The sequence below is a fragment of the Pleurodeles waltl genome, chromosome 8 (genome assembly GCF_031143425.1).
Source record: "Pleurodeles waltl isolate 20211129_DDA chromosome 8, aPleWal1.hap1.20221129, whole genome shotgun sequence".
Taxonomy (NCBI): Eukaryota; Metazoa; Chordata; class Amphibia; order Caudata; family Salamandridae; genus Pleurodeles; species Pleurodeles waltl.
This window is the reverse complement of record NC_090447.1, coordinates 806,773,162-806,791,290: the sequence shown is the minus strand read 5'-3', so window position 1 is coordinate 806,791,290 and position 18,129 is coordinate 806,773,162. Positions and strand designations below refer to the sequence as shown.

The 18,129-nt window shown below is 43.7% G+C and overlaps 1 protein-coding gene across 1 annotated transcript in view; it reads right to left on the bottom strand.

The window, feature by feature from the left end:
• NALCN (sodium leak channel, non-selective) overlaps window positions 1-18,129 on the bottom strand; it is a 2,264,872-nt gene that overhangs the window by 553,451 nt on the left and 1,693,292 nt on the right. Inside the window, exon 15 of the mRNA XM_069205064.1 lies at window positions 5,456-5,592. Coding sequence (XP_069061165.1) covers window positions 5,456-5,592 — 137 coding nt within the window. The remainder of the gene's footprint in view (window positions 1-5,455; window positions 5,593-18,129) is intronic.

The window sequence follows — 18,129 nt, the reverse complement described above, 5'->3', positions numbered from 1 at the left end:
CTGCTGAGAGCTGCCATCAGGCCACTCTCTGTAGTATACACACTATACAAATGGTATCAACCCAGGTATGTACACTTCAATTGAGAGTTACCAAGTAATGGTACTTGGACAAGAGAACACTGGACTGGTGGTTGGTTTTACAGACACAGGGCCTTCCTGGCCTTAGTAGTCATGTCACTCCTTCTACTTCCCACATTTGACAAATTGTATCATCCCACCTGAGTAAACCTACATTAAGAGTTGCCAAACATGGGTCTTTAGACATGTGAAGAGTGTTCTGGTGTTTGGAGTCAAAGAAACCGTGCCTCCTGTGATTTGCAGTGAGAGTATTCCATCTATTTCACACACTTGACCATTGTTATCCCCCAGGTGAGTAAACTTCATTTGGGAGCTGACAAACAGGGGTCTTTGGACAAGAGAACACTGGGCTAGTGTTTAATTGTTAAAACAGTGCCTCCTGGGAGTTGCAGTCATGTTACTCTGTGTTACTCTGTCTACAACACACACTATACAAATATCATCCCCCCAGGTGAGTCCACTTCAATTGGTAATTGTGAAACTGATGTATTTTGGCATGTGTCCACTGTGCTGGTGGTTGGAGTTAGAGTGACAGGACCTCCTGTGAGCTGCAGTCAGATCACTCTCTCTGCTACACTATATAAATGTTATACCCCCCATGTGAGTCCACTTCAACTTGTAATACAGGCTGTATGAGAAGTATGCACAAAGCCCAACTGTCACTCTGCCTAGACGCGGATTGGAGTCAAGCTGCAAAACACCAGTCATAAACACAGAGAAATGCTCACTTTCTAGAAGTGGCATTTTGTAATGATAATAAAAAATCCACCTACACCAGTAAGCACCATTTCTCACTATCTTTGCAACCATACCAAACATGCCTATGCTACCCATCAAAAATCAGACACTATCTCCTACACATAAGGCAGGGACTTTCCAGTGCAATCCTATGAGAAGGCAGCACTCACAGCAGCGAGAAACCAAATAGGCTGTTTGTCACATCCAGGACAGGCCACACAACCAGGCACATGTCCTGCCTTCTACATACATAGCACCCTTCCCATAGAGCTAGCTGGGGCCAATCTTAGAGGTGACATACATGTAGTAAAAGGGGAGTCCTGGGCCTGGCAAGTAAAATTAGGTGCCAGGTCCCTGTGGCAGAAATTCTGCACACAGGCCTGAGGCAGGTTTGAAAGGTTACTTCAGTGGGTGGCGCAAGCAGCGCCACTAGTAGCATTTAATTTACAGGCCCTGGGTATAGGGATACCACTGTACAAGGGACTTATTGGTAAATTAAATGTTCCAATTAGGTATAAGCCAATCACACCAACTTTAGAAGGGAGAGCAGTGATCAGCAGTGATAAAGTGCTCAGAGTCCTAGAGCCAACAACAAGAGGTCAGGAAAAATAGGAGAAAGGAGGCAAAAAGTCAATGGATGAACCGTCAAAAAGGGCAAGATCCAACAGATCCTGTCCCACATTTCAATTTTCCTACTGAGAGGAGAATACTGGGCTTGTGCTCCAAACAATTGTTGCTCTGTTCTTACGATTTCATCCATCATGACTTTTAACTCATCTTCTGAAAAATTGGGTTTTTTGGAACGTCACATGGTGGAACAACAAAAAAAAAAACGGATGACAGTGATTTACTAAACAGAGGAAGTGCAAAAGGGTGTGAATGGACGATAGTGTGTGCAAGGTATCCAATTAGATGGTAAAAAACAAGGGGTGCCTTATATATGGGCTCTGTGGACAAAAAGCTTTCTAGCTACTATGTTTTGGGTTGTACACGCAAAGGATTGTTGACTCTGAAGGAGTGTGTTTTATAGTGTCCTTTGCAGGTGCGTCCAGTGTGGCAATGTGTGTCACCTGTGTTGTTTTCAAAATCATCCAATGTGCAGTTGTGTATTCCTTTGCTGACCGTGAACCACTGTAGTTCAGACCCCCACTGGCTGACCGCCATGGGGGTCTGCCATGGAGACTGTGTGCTTGTAATAAGCTTGGTGGTTGGTCGCTGTGCTGTCGGTGCTGGAGGTAAGACTGCCTATTTCCAGGCCGCTGCTCCGCTGGCGGTCTGCCTTTTTTGATTGGGGGTGGGCGTCTTGGCTGTATGATTCATAAAAGGGCAGTCTGAAAGACCACCACCATGGCGGTCTTTTCAGGACCGCCAACATGGTGGTCTGGCGGTCCGAGCGCCAAACTCGCATTGAGGCCCTAAGCCATTTTGAAGAATATGTTGGACACTTAGGGGGTCATTCTAACTCTGGCGGGCGGCGGAGGCCGCCAGCCAGAGTTCCCCCGACAGAACACCGCTCTGCGGTCAGAAGACCGCCGCGGTGATTCTGTGTTTCCCGCTGGGCTGGCGGGCGACCGCCAGAAGGCCGCCCGCCAGCCCAGCGGGAAACCCCTTCCCACGAGGAAGCCGGCTCCGAATGGAGCCGGTGGAGTGGGAAGGTGCGACGGGTGCAGTTGCACCCATCGCGAATTTCAGTGTCTGCTAAGCAGACACTGAAATTCTTTGTGGGGCCCTCTTACGGGGGCCCCTGCAGTGCCCATGCCATTGGCATGGGCACTGCAGGGGCCCCCAGGGGCCCCACGACACCCCATACCGCCATCCTGTTCCTGGCGGGCGAACCGCCAGGAACAGGATGGCGGTATGGGGTGTCGGAATCCCCATGGCGGCGCAGCAAGCTGCGCCGCCATGGAGGATTCCTGAGGGCAGCGGAAAACCGGCGGGAGACCGCCGGTTTTCCTGTTCTGACCGTGGCCAAACCGCCGCGGTCAGAATGCCATGCGGGGCACCGCCAGCCTGTTGGCGGTGCTCCCGCCGACCCCGGCCCCGGCGGTCCTTGACCGCCGGGGTCGGAATGACCCCCTAAAGGTTTAACATTTAATATTCCCACTGCAATGTAAGCCAATTAGGGGAAAGTGTTGGTCTCTAAAGGGTGACATTTGCTATTCTCACTCCAATCTAAGCCATTTGGGAGATGGTGTTGGATTCGAAAGGGGTAGAATTTACTATTCCCACTCCAATCTGAGCCTTTTCAGGGAAGGTATAGGACACAAAAATGAGTAACATTTACTATTTCCACTCCAATCTCAAGCATTTGGTGGAAGGTTGGTGGATGGTGAAGAGGTTATATTTACTATTCTGCAGCACACATAGAAAGAGGACAAAGCCTCAGAGAATTGCCTTTGTGCAGGAAGATGTTCCTACCTGCACAAATACAATCCTGCCGTGTTGCAGGGGTGCCTTCTTCGGCTCTTGGCAACCACTAGTGCACCAGTGCAGAGAGAAAAAGAGCAGGAATGCACCATATCTCACTAGAACATTGGAATTTTGGGAGCTCCATTGAAAACAGCCGGCAGAAGCCTGGAGCTTCAACATTCCAATGTTGGCTACAGCTGTTGCTTTGAACAAAGGCCTCAAAGAGCCCAAGGAGATTGTAATCCTCTTGGGCTCCTTGAGGCCTTTGTTTCATTTATTAGAACATTCTGCCTCTTACTGGTGGAATGTTTCAATAGCCTTGTAGCCCTCCGTAGCTGGGCTTTACTGGCATTAAAATCCCGCTCTTTTGTTAAAGGTCTTTGCCTTCAGCTCGGGCCTCGAATGCTGGAGCGGGCCTTTAATGGCCTGTACGGCCTGCTACGTTGGGCTATAAGGCTATAGTAGATATGGGGCATTCCTGCCCTTCCCATTTGATGCAGAGCAGAGAAGCAAGTTGTCTTACTGTGTTGCGCTGCGTCAAATGTTAGTAAATCCGTCCTTTTAATCCACCATATTAAAATGGACTTCAGGCAAACACTATGATAACTACTTTTATGTGTAACATTTGCTCAAGCGGAAACTCTACCAGGTGAAAAATTGTGTGTACATAAATGACATGGAAATGAGCCTTTGAACACTGGATTTTTTTAAGAGGATTTTTAGGGTCGAGCGCGCAAAGCACTCTGTCCGTGGTGTAGTCTCTCTGTGGACTTTTATCCACTCCCATGTCACCTCCATCAGTTTGGTTGGTTGGTGGGCTTGCCTTTTAAAATTAGCTTGATATCATTAGTGAAAGGCATGCACACATCATGTTTAGCCCTCCTCACGCACACTGGCCAACTACTGAAAACATATGGGGCTTCATGTTTTCCGCATGGTTTCTGGACAACTTTTTCTCTTTATTTCGGTGGTAGCGCGATCTCGCTGGGCAGTAGTCAAGCGCTTTGCATGACATCAACCCTGCTACATGGATAATTGCACTTTTGCCGGTTACAAGGAAAATTGCACTTTTGCCGGTTACATGGATAATTGCACTTTTCCCGATATGTTTCACTGCAAGCCAACTTCTGTTTCCCTTTGTGTATCGGCTTCGCGCTCATGGCGGCTGTTGGCTCGCTTATGTCAAGTGTTTTACTTTTTATTTTCAACTTATGTGGCAACAAAAGTCCGGTTAGGAGTTTAAAAAGCTAATAGCTCTAAGCAAACGAGAGACCCATTCCATTGCGAATGCTTGTTTTCCTCTGTAGCAAAATCCTTTCATTAGACTTCAATTATACATGGGCATGGCCCCTTCACATTATTACCATGGAAACACATGTTTCAAGGATCGGAAACTACTTGCAAGGTGTATGGGTTTTTCACTAGTCCACAAATGTGTCAGTTTGTACGTGCTTCTCAGGTATGACTCGTGAATGCAACATTTAAAGAGCAAGTGGTATCCAACACTGTTCCGTGAATGCTTGAGCGTTGACAGATTTTCAGGATATCCAAATGGGATAAATCCACTTCGAATTAATGTATATGGGAATCATATATATTTAGATGTTAGTTATCCTGAAAATCTTATATGCCTTAGGCCCTCCTAGACATACTTTGGGCACCACTAGAATGGTAGTAATTTAAAATATTTCTAAATCATAGCAATACTATCTAAAGAACAATGACGCCGAAATTCATTCATGCATTTTAAGAATGTTTACGCAGGAAACGTGAGTGCAATAAACAGAAGTATATTCTCTTTGTTCGAGAGGAAATGTGGTACTGTTTGCGTACAGTAACACACAACTTTTTTGAACATATATCTATATAATTAAAGCGTTACATGCAACTTCGACTCTTATCTCACTTGCAACCAGAACAATATGTTTTAAGTGACAAGTCGCACTAAAAATCGATTACAAGTAATTTGAAACAAGCTATTAACTGTTAATTAAAATAATCAGGAAAAGTGCCCATAACCCTAATATAACTTCCTATCTGAGCAGCAATGTTACTAGACGTTCAAAAAAAAATCGACCTCTGGAACATTCAAAACGTTCCAGCGGTCGATTCAAAACTAGCATGCCAATGCCATTTGCTTGTACACTTTACTTGCTGGATGGACTTGCTAAGGGAAAAGATTAAGCAGGCCTTCTACTAATGAGAACTTTCTTCTCACATGAACATGTACCTTATTTTGGGAACTGTAAAGTCAGACGGCAGTTTAGATATTTTCACCATTTGCGGCCTGTTAGGAAATTTTTCGAAGATCCGTAGACGTAAAGGAAGCTTTTCCTTAGTATCCGCGTTGGCCTCGCTTTGTTTTAGCTGCAAAAAAACATACAAATTACATTTAGTATTTCTGGAGTACTGAAATTGAAGGAAGACCGCCAACAGAAATCAGCCGAGTGAACGCAAGATGGCAGCAAAGAACCGCACACGGCAAGTACGGTCCCGCCAACAGCCTTAAGGTTGTTGAGAATTCAGCACTGTGTGAAATGAGCATAACTGAGGTTTTTTTTGCAGAAGAATAGAAATACATATCAAAGAGTTCAAAGGCACACAAATCGTATGTTTATAGTAAACTGCAGGCACAGTTTAGGAGAGAACTATTTACATGAAGCGGTGCTATTTTTTATTTTTGGGTGCACACATTTATCAGCACCGTTCAAAGGTCAAATTCGACTTTATTGTTTTAATCAGAATTATTTTCCCTTTTAAGCACTCAATCCTATACAAGGACACATCGAGAGTGTATGACCATTTCATGTATGCTGCATTCTACAAACAAAGAATCAAACTGCACAAAATGAAGTCGTGTAAAAACTCATATTTCACAGGTAACCATGAAACAGAAAAAAATTCACCATTCCCTATAAAACATGAATTTCATAATTATAATGACAGCTAGGGCTGGTTTTAGCGTTGTTGGCGCCCAATGCAACAATCCTTCTTCACAGATTTCTCTCATTAGCACCCTCCAATAGTACCCCCAATCTCTCCTTGGCTGCCGTCCCACATTTATTTGACAGTGCTACCTATAAAATGTTGCATCGTATATCACTCACACGCTATACACAGACAGTGAATGAATGTTTAAATTAATGTAGAGAAAATGTTACAAACGATAATGAGGGCCATGATGTCTAGGAGTCACCCATTCTGGTAGACATTATATAATTGGGCCCGGGCGTAGTTCTCCACTCCTCCAACAGAGTTTGCGGAATTCAGGCACTTTGCTCTGCGCAGGGAGTTCCTAAATTCTGAAATTCGGCATGGAGCAGAGTTCATTTGCCCCCAGGAGATTTGGTTGTGATGCTCTCTCGTGAGCGCCACAATACTCTCGGGCTGCTGACTAGCACGTGCAAAACGTTGCGTTTGCTCACACTGCTTCCGGCTGCTACAGCGGCCAAAACAGGCCTGCATACGAGCACCAATGCACCTTTAGTGGATTTCCCACTCAAGATGTACCTAAATCTAGTCAAAAAGAGTTTTTTGAGTGGATAGTCTTCTCCAATGGCCCCTTCAAATTGTTTTTTAGTGTGAGAAGCCTTTTTGATTTGTTTTTAGATAGGAAAGAAGTGCCCCAGAGGCTCCAAGTTCCTATTCCTGTCCAGCAGGCTTCGCCCAGTGCTTTGTCCATCTCCTGGTCACTTTTCATTCGGATTTCAAAGTGGAAGGATCACTCTCTGTCTCATGGATATGCCTTTGGGTTTAAGTACTAGTTTTTTTGTGAAAGCACACAAGTAAGTTCCAAACTATTAAATAAGGGTTGTGTCTGTTTGTTTGGGATGCACCAGTATTTCTTTGTACTTTAATTTGGTTTTAAAAATGTATAGTGGTGAGTGGCCTGGAGTTTAAGTATTGGCCTACCTATTATTTATCTTGCATGTCATTGATTTTTCATATATTGTAAAGGAACATTGTTGCACAGCTCAGTACCTTTTGTACATATTTGTAACATTTGCAATATTATTTTACTATGTGACCTAGATTTCCAAAGGGCCATCTATCCAGTAGGCCCAGTATTAGTAGTCATCAGTGCATTAAATAAATGTTACAGTGGTATATGTTTTTAAAACTTCATTTAGGAGGGGGATGCATTGGATTGAATTAAAAATGTTGGCTATTGTTTGAATTTCATTTTTTTTGTTGCAAAAAGTGCATATGTTGTGCGATAATATTTGATGGCATTGGAGGATGTGCACTGTTGATGTGAACTTTGTATAGCTCCTTTAATCTGTGTGTCTTGCATTGCCAAATGAATGGTAGTGTTTTCTTCAGTGTTACCACTTATGGCCAGGGTGTGTGTGTGCGTGTGTGTGTGTGTGTTTGTCATCATCCACCATTTGTCTTTGTTCTCCATGCTGTGTGGGCAGGGGCCCTTTTGTGTAGTCTATGTCCATAGGCTTGCATGTGTTTTGTTCTCTATGACTCCTTGTTCGTAGTTGTTGTGACCACGTGGCTGGTGGCCATTTTCTGCATCCAGCCAGTGTCCTTTTGCCATGGGCTTGCATGAGTTCTTTGTTTGCTGTGCCCCCTTGCTCCTTGTTGTTGTTTTACCATTTTCTGGCAGCCATTTCATGCATCCAGCCAGTGTGTCTTTGCCATAGGTTTGCATGTGTTCTTTGTTTGCCATGCCTCGTTTCTCTTTGATGTTGTTTTACCATGTGGATGGCACTTGCAGTCATTCTGTACGTCCAGCCAGTGTGTCTTTGCTATAGGCTTGCATGGGTTCTTCTTTGTTCTTCATGCCTCCTTGCTCCTTGTTGTTTGACCATGTGGCTGGCGGCCATTTTGTCCATCCAACCAGTGTCCTTTTGCTGTAGGCTTGCATGTATTCTTTGTTTACCATGCCTCCTCGCTCCTTGTTGTTGATCCATTCATTCATCCGTCCATCCATCCACCCACCCACCAAAGGCACCCAGCCGCGCTACAGCATTCGGTTTCTTTAGGTGTATTATAATTCCATTTCCTCCTGGGCACCCTGGCTGCGGTGCACTGCAGACAAACCAGCCGCATAATTCATTTTTTTATGATTATTCCGTTTTCCCTGGACCACCTTACTGTCATAGGTTTTTAAAGATTACTCCATTTACCCATGCACCTCTCTCTGACTACCACAAGTGTCTCCTCTAAAACAGATGCAATAAATCAAAGAGCTATAGCTGCATGTTGTGCTGCCTGATTTGAAATGAAATTTTGTGGTGTGGTGATATGGTTTGACTTTACAATGTTGGATTAAATTGGCATTTATTACATAAGTAACCAACCACACTAATATTGCATTTGTCTATACTAATTCAACCTGCAACAATGCCACGTTTTGCTAAATACATGTCTTTCTTCCTTGGTTGTTTTTAGGTGCACAAGAGAAGAGACGTCACATCACCCACAGTACTGCCAAAGAGAAGGCCTGTATGTAGTCCTCCAATCTCTTTGGTTTGTGCAGCATAATGCCACTGCCAACTGAGCTTTGAGATGGCCCCAAAGAAAGTTGCTCCCAAGAAAGTGATCATTGAGAAGAAGGAGGTTTCTACTAGTGGAGTACCGACCGCAACCTTTTTCGGGAGACGTGTGCCTGCCACACCTGCCTCTAGGGAGAAACCTGGGAGCAGCAGCCTTGTATCTGCAGCCACACCCCCAAACTAAGCCCAAGACCATCTCTATCTCTATCAGTGAGGCAGCCCCTGCAATCATGGCGACGCTGACAAGCAGTGATGTTGTATTGGATTTGTCCCTTTTGCAAAGTAGTACCAATCGTTTCAGGAAATGGAGCAAAGTGGACAGCAGCTGCATTCAGCAATAGCAGATCTTCATGAAGTTGGAGCAGGACAGGGAGGTTGAGATTCCTGGCGAGCAAGAATCTCCTCCTTTAGAATCAATGGCTCCCAGGTCCCCAGCAAGAAAAAGGAAGAGTACTACTCCACCATCTTCTCCAAGCAGTACTTGTGATGACAATTAAAGGGACATGGAGTGGACACTGGCAGAGTCCGAGACACTCCAGGAGAGGCAGGGGAAAAGAAAAGTTCAAGAAAGCCTTGTTATCATGGAAGAGGATGATGGTAAAGAGGATGAAGATGATGAGCCAGTCATTGTGGAAGCTGGCACAGAAGAGTCCAACATTACTATTCAACCTGCTCCGAGGGCTGCGGCACAGGCAGCACCGCCAACTCCCATATTTGTAAGGCCCCAGCAGAGACGTGCACCAACCCGTAACTCAGTAGAAGTATGCACTGCAGAGAGGCAATCTACACACCAACATACCTCCAGCCATTGGCAGTGGCCCAGTAAGAAAGTACCTCTCCCCAGTTTAGGACTTTTTTACGGTGAGAAAACAGGAGGAGAACATTACAATATACTCCATTTGCCATGCAAGTGTTCATAGAGGTAAGCCTGTTCCACATTATGGTACTGGAGGCCAGATGACCCATATGAAAAAACATTGCGCAACCTGGTAAGAGGAGCACCTTAAAAATACTGCTGAACGTGATCCTGGAGGTGAAGGTGAGGCAAGCCGGGAAACATCAACTACAACTGGTCAAATCACAGTGAAAGGTGAGGAAGAAGAGGGTGACATCCTCATGCAAAGCAGTCCTGCTCCCAGCAGTGTGCCAGAATCACCTGCCTCAGCGGCCTCACAATGGCAAAAGAAGATTCAAAGTCAGATGGAGACACTACAGCATACGGTGTGTACACCACAATGCACATTGAGTCTACCACCACCTACATCCCAAAAGCAGCTATGTCAGTGGCCCCAGAAAAGAATAAAGCCCAGGCTGCTATTACAGGTGTGCTTAGGCAGGAGGGGCCCTACAACTGCAACTACCTAATGTCATGTTTGTGGAATGGGAAGCTAGCAAAAATGTTAGCACTGGACCTCCTCCCTTTATTCTTTTGTGAAAGGAGTGAGATTCTTAGAGTTTGTGGCAGCCATCTTCCTGAAACTGAAGGTTCATAGTCTGCCCTATTTTGCCAGAGTTGTTGTTCCAGCACTGTATCACAATGTGCTGCAATTCATTGGACAAGCTTTGCAGTACAGTGTCATCCACACCATCCACCTAACGACAGACACGTGGACCAGTTGTTAGGCTACTGATTACATGTGGATCACTGCACAGTGGATCTCTTTTGGAGGGGTAAAGTTACAGTTATTTAAAGATCTTGGCCATTAAGAAATTTTTAAGAGCGTTTGGAGGCATGCAATGTAGCCATGTTCCCAATGGAGAAATCACATACAGCTGCAAACATCTTGGACACATTTAATAGCCAGGTGTCTGAATGGCTGTGACCCAGAGGTCTTTGAATTGGATTTGTTGGCATGGACAATGGCAGTAACATAGTAAAGGCCATGGCAGATGGTGGCTATTTCAGGGTCCTGTGTTTGGCACACTGCATCAACCTGGTTGTGCAAGACTTTCTAAAAAAAGAAGACATAGTCAGAAATATACTGACCACCTTCAGACGAATATGCACTAATTTCAGCCATTCTTTTAAAGACTGGAAGTAGTTGCAGATTATTCAGCATGGTAACAGAGTAACAGTTAAAACCCTGATACAGGAGGTGCCAACACGTTGTAACTCAAACTTTTATATGTTGCAACGTCTGTTTGAGGAATACAGACATATCAATGACTATGTCATTTGAAGTGGAGGAGATGTCATTGGGAAAGCCATGACCATGGATGCAGACAAATGGGGCCTAGACAAATGCCTGACACAGACGCTGCTCCCTTTATAACTGGGTGAGTTACCTTTAAGCCTCAATAATTTGTATTTTTCAAACCTAGAAGACATAACATTTAGACATATAGGCACAAATTTATGGGAAAATGATGGAGCGCAACACTGCACCAAAATTGGCACCATCGTGCAAGGATGTCTGTGTTGAGGGGTGTGATTGTTTATGTGTGGGAATGTGGCCCTTCCTGCACATATATGATCACTAATGGTGCTTTGGCACTTCTGTGTGTGCTGCAAAATGCAGCACACACAGAAGTGCCAAAGCGTCATTCTGAAATGTTTATGTGCAGGAAGGGACACCTTTCCGCACAGAAACAATCATTTCTGGCATTTTGCTCTTTCTATGCGTGCTGCAGAATGCAACACACATAGAAAAAGCAAAAAACGAAGAGGAATAAAAGTATTCCTCCTTGTTGCGCCTTGCTAAAACCACCCATGGGGTGGAATTAGATTTTGGCGCTGCCTCAGGTTTACGAAATCTCGTAAATATGAGGCAGCGTCAAAATGCAAGGGGTGTTGCTATAGCACACCCACAGTAACACCCATTGCATGCCCCTCGGATGCAGAAAACTGCATCGGAGGGGCCCATATTTACAAGGAGGCGTAACACCACAGAAAATGGCGGTACACCTTCTTGTAAATATGGAGCAGAGGTTAGCGCCACTGGAGCATCACGTAAAGTGACGCTCCAGTGGCTCTAGCGGATGTTAAATATGCCCCAAACTGTCTTGCAACTCTCTGGGGCAGAAGGAATGTTTGCAATGAATTTAACTGAACTGTGTCATACTTATCCCTTTATCGTTTCCTCTCAGAGCAGACTGACAATGGTATGCTGTTCAGAGATTATTATTGTTGTGGTTTATTTTGTGTAGTCCTTGTCATGGTCACACCTTTCCCCAAATCCCCTTTCCCATCTATTCATCGGGCCCCCGGGCTGTGTAATTTATTGAGGTGTGACTTAATTCTACACAATAAATGGAACACACACTTGCTCGGGCGGATGTGGTGAAAGCAACACCAACTCACTGCATGACCTTCTATTACATGAGCCATATTACACACCGACCCCATCAACATCATCATTAAAGCCATGTGTTGTGTAAACGGTTAACCTTGTCCAACTACTCCTGACTTTAAGCCCACTTCTCCTGACTCAAGTGTTTCATTTCTTAAGTTTATTTTCTAAATACCAGCTCCCCAGTGTTCAGTTGGAATTTCTGTTTTTTATTATCATATCAGGTCTTCTTTGTTGTGAGTCAAATACTGTCATTGTGGTAGACTGGTCTGAGTCTTCTGAAAGGTATAATTTATGACCCACTAACTCTCTGTTTTCTTTCAATCTAGTTGACATTGATGTCTAACCTTTTGATCAATACTGCAGTTGGAGTTTGCATAGGTGGGAGTGGCATCTTGTGTCTTCCTGTACTACCACCACCACCTTAAGATGCCACCTTGGGAAAAACCCTGAAATAAGAAGACTGAGGTATAAGCCCTCACTTTGCCTATTCAGGTAAGAGAACAACTATGGATTGAAGAGAACTTTTTTAGTTAGTAATTAACTTCTACTGAAGAAGATGTTATTGTGTGTATCTAGGTTTTTGTAGGCAAAATAGGCAATGGCAATCATCCCCAATATAGTTATAGAGGGCTGAAGAGCAAGGTTATAAGCAAGTGACATACACTTTTTTAGCAGGTTTAAAAAGCAGGCTACACTAAAAGATAGCAATGCAAACTAAATCACCAAAATAAACATTTGAGGCATAAATGAAGTAAAATATGTTATCCCCTTTTATTTTTTACAAATAGAACGCCCACCCTTTCCACCCACAGCAGGCCCACCCCTATCCTCAAACAAATGGCCCCAGCCTGAAAAACCAAACGTCCACATCAAAAGTCCAGAACTAAAGTCTAAAGTCCAAAATCTGGTCCCAACTCCCTTCCCACCCTTCCCATCTCTACACCCACAACACGTTCCTCCCACCAAAAAAATAAAATAAGGGTTCAGAAGAGGGCACTGTTGATTTTGGTCCAGAGCAGGTCCAGGCTCCATTCAGTGCTCTCCAGGTGGCTCTCCACCTGCTACTCCAGGTGGTACAGCCACTGCAGAATGGGCTGTAGCAATGTTCACTGTGTGTCAGCTCGGGAGGGGACGGCAGCAGTTCCTGTCAGCTGGCGGTGGTGCTGGCGATGGACTGGCCTGAAGGCTGGAGGCTGGAGCCGGTTTGCTGAACTGGGGCCCAGGTCAGAGGCAGCATTTATTTATGCCTCTTCATCCTCCACGACCACCAGATGACGGTATTCGGCCCGGGTGGTTTCCAGCCTCTGCTGCTGGAGACGGGACGCTGTCTCCTGCCTGGTGGGTGGTGCTGATGGAGTAGCAGGAATAACTATATTGAGAAAAACAAAAAGAAAAAAAAGACAAATTGAAAACAATGCTCTGTGCAAACACTTGTTTAAAATTAAGTTGTGGGTAGGACAGTAGCAGTACATTGCTGGCCTCTGAAATTTGTGATCACGATTAGAAGAGTCACAGGGCCAATGTTATTTTTTACTCACACATGCCTCACATAAAAAGCACTGACTGTCTGGCAGAAAAAAATTAAGGCAGAATAACACCCGATTAAAAAAAGTGATTTGAGTGTTTTTTTTTCCTTTTAAAGACTTCTCTAGCAACTAAACAGACACTTTGAGTGAAAAGATTTAAATAAATTACTTCTCATTTATGAATATGGCATTATGCACTATGGAGTACAAGATGTTGTGCTGCTAAATTAATGGAGGCATGCTAGCCAGTGCTTCGGGTACTACTGTCTGCAGCTGGGTCAACCGTAGTTGACAAATATCTATCTTTAATTCCAATGGTTCTGCTCTTCTCCAAATGCCTTTCACTTTCTACCCTGACTCCAAAGAGGTAGATAAATAATGAATAAGATACTATATCACACACGTCACATATGAAATGTGGATATTATTATTGTGTCTGCCGTAAGTAGTCAGTGGGGAAAATTATGCACTGCATCACAGGGAAACGAACAGCTTATATAGACTGTATTTGGCAAGTTCGTCACAGAGTATCCCTTATGCCAAACTTGAAATCAAATCAGGTACTTAGCTCCACTTTACTCACTGGCCTTGCCCACCACCACAAATTATTTCCAACTAATTCTTTCGCTGGGCAGTAAGGAAAGGAATCCTCACTAACTCTGCTGCATGGTAAGGTAAAGGGCTTAGGCAGGTAGGAAGAGCCTTTGCTATGGAATACAGGGGTGTCAGTGATCATTCATTGGTCATGTGCCCAAGCTTTAGCTTATTCAGTCACTGTAAAAGACGAAACTCTAAAGCAAAAAATCTGAACAGGAGTAAAATAAATCTGTTATGGGAAACCGTGAAAATATTTGAATCACTTCACATGACCATAGAAATTAGAAATGTGGCACTGCCAAGAATGGATTTTTCAGTTTTGTTGGTAGGCTGGGACAAAAGTATTTAGGAAAGAATAAAGGCGTGAAGTACTAAGAGGTGACTGAGTAGGCAAAGGGAACACACCATGTGTGTTCGGTTTGCAAAGCATTGAAAACTTTGTAAATGCTTCATTAACTGAAGCAGACACAGATTGCATAGCTAACACTGCAGTCATAAATTAAACCATACTGCATTTCGATAATGGGTGGCAAAATGCCATGGGCAGGGAGGGGTTGATGAATGATGATGGGTGGTATACATAGCTGTGTTGCTTAACAAATACAGTGAATCAATGGATTAGAACAAAAATTAAAATACCCCCTACTTTGAGCCTTAGCTTTGATAACCATGAAACAAAGTAAGTGACGTAAATGAGCAGCATGCCCCTCTCCAAAAGAGCTCCCTTGTTTATTCATCCTTGCAATCATTCTTTCATACTCCCTAATATATTGATCACCATGATTTAAGATTTACTTTCCTCATCAAGTATTGCACCAAAATTTCCAGTCCACTATTCATCCATTCAGTATCCACACTTTCTTTCAAACATCCTTCTACCCATCCATCCATTTACCAAATACTTACCCATGTATCCTTTCACCCACCCATGCATCATTTCCTTTCATTCATTTCACCCATCCTTTCGTTTAACTTTCCGTTCTTTCTCATTTCCATCAAGACATAATTTTTAGCCTACATTATGTGAGCTTTTGCTGGGTTGCAGATAGAAGAGGCCATAACTCAAACAATGCTGTAGCTGGTAAAGTGGGGGGTTCACGAGTCACAACTATGCCCTTGTAGCTAATGAGCATAATAGTAATGGTCAATTAAGCAAGCAATGTGACTTACCATGGCCGTCCCTGTCGCTGCTTTTCCCCCTCCAACTGACACTCCTCCTGCAGCAGCACTTGAGCCAGCAAAACTGGTGGCCAGTGTGGCTAAAAATTATACATTTTTAGATGCCAGAGACGCCTCCCCTTCATTTTTTAATAAAGAAAAAACAATTGCACTACATCACTACAATTTGGTTAGCTGCACTGCAGTATCTTCTATCAAAAGTATCACCCTGGACATTTTGTTGGTTCACAATGTTAGAAAACCCAGGTAGTCAAGCCAACCAAAAGCCATTCGTAATAGAGGGGCAGAGGTATAACCTATGGTGATGATGACTTTGAATCATTGAAACAAAATGAAGGGGTGGAAAAAAATTGGTCAATGAAAGACATATTGTTTTGTTTGGGAAATGCAATGGGACCTCATACTTTACAGCCATGCTGCACTGTCATGGGAACTGCTGGTATACTGTATAAATTAATTACACAGCACAACATTGGGAGTGGAGGGGAGCTGGTCCATGACCATGGCTACCCTCCTGTTAACTGTTAGAGTTCAGCAAGAAAAAGAAAGCCTCCTCAACAAACATACATGGTGAATATTATTATGATACTGGCTTACTTGGGCCTGCAATCTTCACAGTAGACAGAAGAGTACCAAAATATGGTTTTAGTCTTACCGTACTCACAGTACCATAAAATATATGGGGGAAAGGGAAGGATTACCAACAAATCAGAAGAAATGTATAGACTAGTACAGACCAGAAAAAGTCAGCTACCAAAAAAACACCCATGAAGTAAGGAAAAATAATAATGCAGGGATAACAGGAATTAAACAAAATGTAGACAGGGGAGTTGGAATAAAAGGAGACAGTATACAAAATAAACAAGGCAAAATTAAAAGTAGTATAATAGTGGGCAGAGGCAAAAATAAGGGAAATAATAATAATAAGGATGAGCAGAGCCCTCAGCGTTGGCGCTGGTGGTTGGTGCCTCCTCCACAACTCTTGCCAGACACACCTCTGTGATGTCCCTCTTCTTGCCATTGGGTGCTGATTTAAGAAATAAAAAAGATAAGACAAATAGATTAGTGGTACAGTTAATCTCCACAAAATTATTATAACAGGCAAACACAGTAACATTGTACTTATAGAAATCAGATCACCTATGGTACTAGTATCGACTATGGTGAGTTGGCTGTACTCATAAAATACCTATTTTAAATTTCCTTAACCAAAACTACATTTGGAACTAATGTGTTGCAATGAATGATCTTTGATTCTATTCTAATTTTTCAACCCCCTTGATGGACCAACTCATTCTCCCTTTTTAGCAATGCATAGATGAATACTACTACTACACAGTATGAAATTGCACGGGACTGTACGAGCTACATAAAGAATGTCACAGAGAAAGCTAACTCACTGATATCACTAATCCAATATGGTGACAGCAGGACAGAGGAATCTACATTGCAATGGCTTCTTAAATAATAAGCCAAAACGTGCACCGATGAGTACGATGAGGTAGAGCCCAGCACCTGTCTAGCTCAAACTGGTTCACATAATAATATTCTTAAGTTAAACTAAATGTAACTTACCTCTGAGTGTGAGCAACATGCTATTTGGAAAAGAGTTAGCATTGTAGAACACAAATGCAGAAAACAATACAGACAAAGCCCCAGAATCTCGACGCCTAACAGGTCAAGCAGGTCCCGTTCCCAGTCAAGGATATCCACACAGAGGTGCATCAGCTGCTGGGTGGTGTGCTGGACCTGACTGGTGCGCCGCACACACATATGCACCCTCCCCCCGCTGGGGAAACCCACTGTCAGGCCTACTGCCAGCATGGAGGGAAGGTGGCGCTGCATGTAAAAAAACAATGCTGTCACCTGCACCTCACAAAAAATAGCCTGAGACTGCACACCTTAGCCGTCCGCAGGGTAGGCGGCTGCTGCTGGCTGTTCAGGGGGCCCTGGCGCTGCTGCTCCTCTGCTCACCGCCCTGCTCTGCCTTGGCGCTGGGTAGGGTGAAGAAAAGAAACAGTAGAAGGAAGGAAGAAATAACAAAGTAAAGGGAAAAGTAAACAAAGATACAAAAACTCATGAAAAACATGAAAAAAACTGAAAAATACACAGACACAAAAGGACACACTAATCCAAAAAATAAAAATGATGGGTAGATTATTTAGGAGGGCAGAGGACTGAAAAGATAAGAAATGGATTAAAAAAATTCTAAAGACAGTCCCAGCCCCATGAACAGGGTAAAAAAACAAGATGGCCTTGCCCATGTGAACCGCATGGTGCCATTCATGTGTGATTTTGAATGTGAGGATGTACTCCGCATTGTGTTTGACATAAAACTCAATGTGAATGGGTGCAATGAGTGTGACTCCACCCAGGCCCCGGTTTATAATAAGAGTGCTTCATCTGAAGAAAAGATAAGGACAATTTATAAAGTTTTCACACATCACAGGGCAATTGCAGTACTGTGGTGTGTGAAAAGGAGAGAGCCCAACGGTAGCATTTCTATTTAGATATGGCACTGTTGCTCTTTTCCTAGTGCTGCCTTGCCTTAGGCTGCCTTGTGCCAATGCATGCACCAGAGAGCAAGAGTATGCACAAAATGTGAAGCATAGATCTTATACTGGTAAAGTACACTTCGGGTTTTGTACTGGAAGGGAACAATTTCAGTACAAAATAGTAAGTTTAGCACTTTACCACTTTGTATATGTGCTGAACAGTTAGGCTTGCTTCAAGGAGGGGTGATTTTTTGATGCAAACCCCTTTCTAACAATGATAGAAGATCGGTGATTGCATGGGAATGCT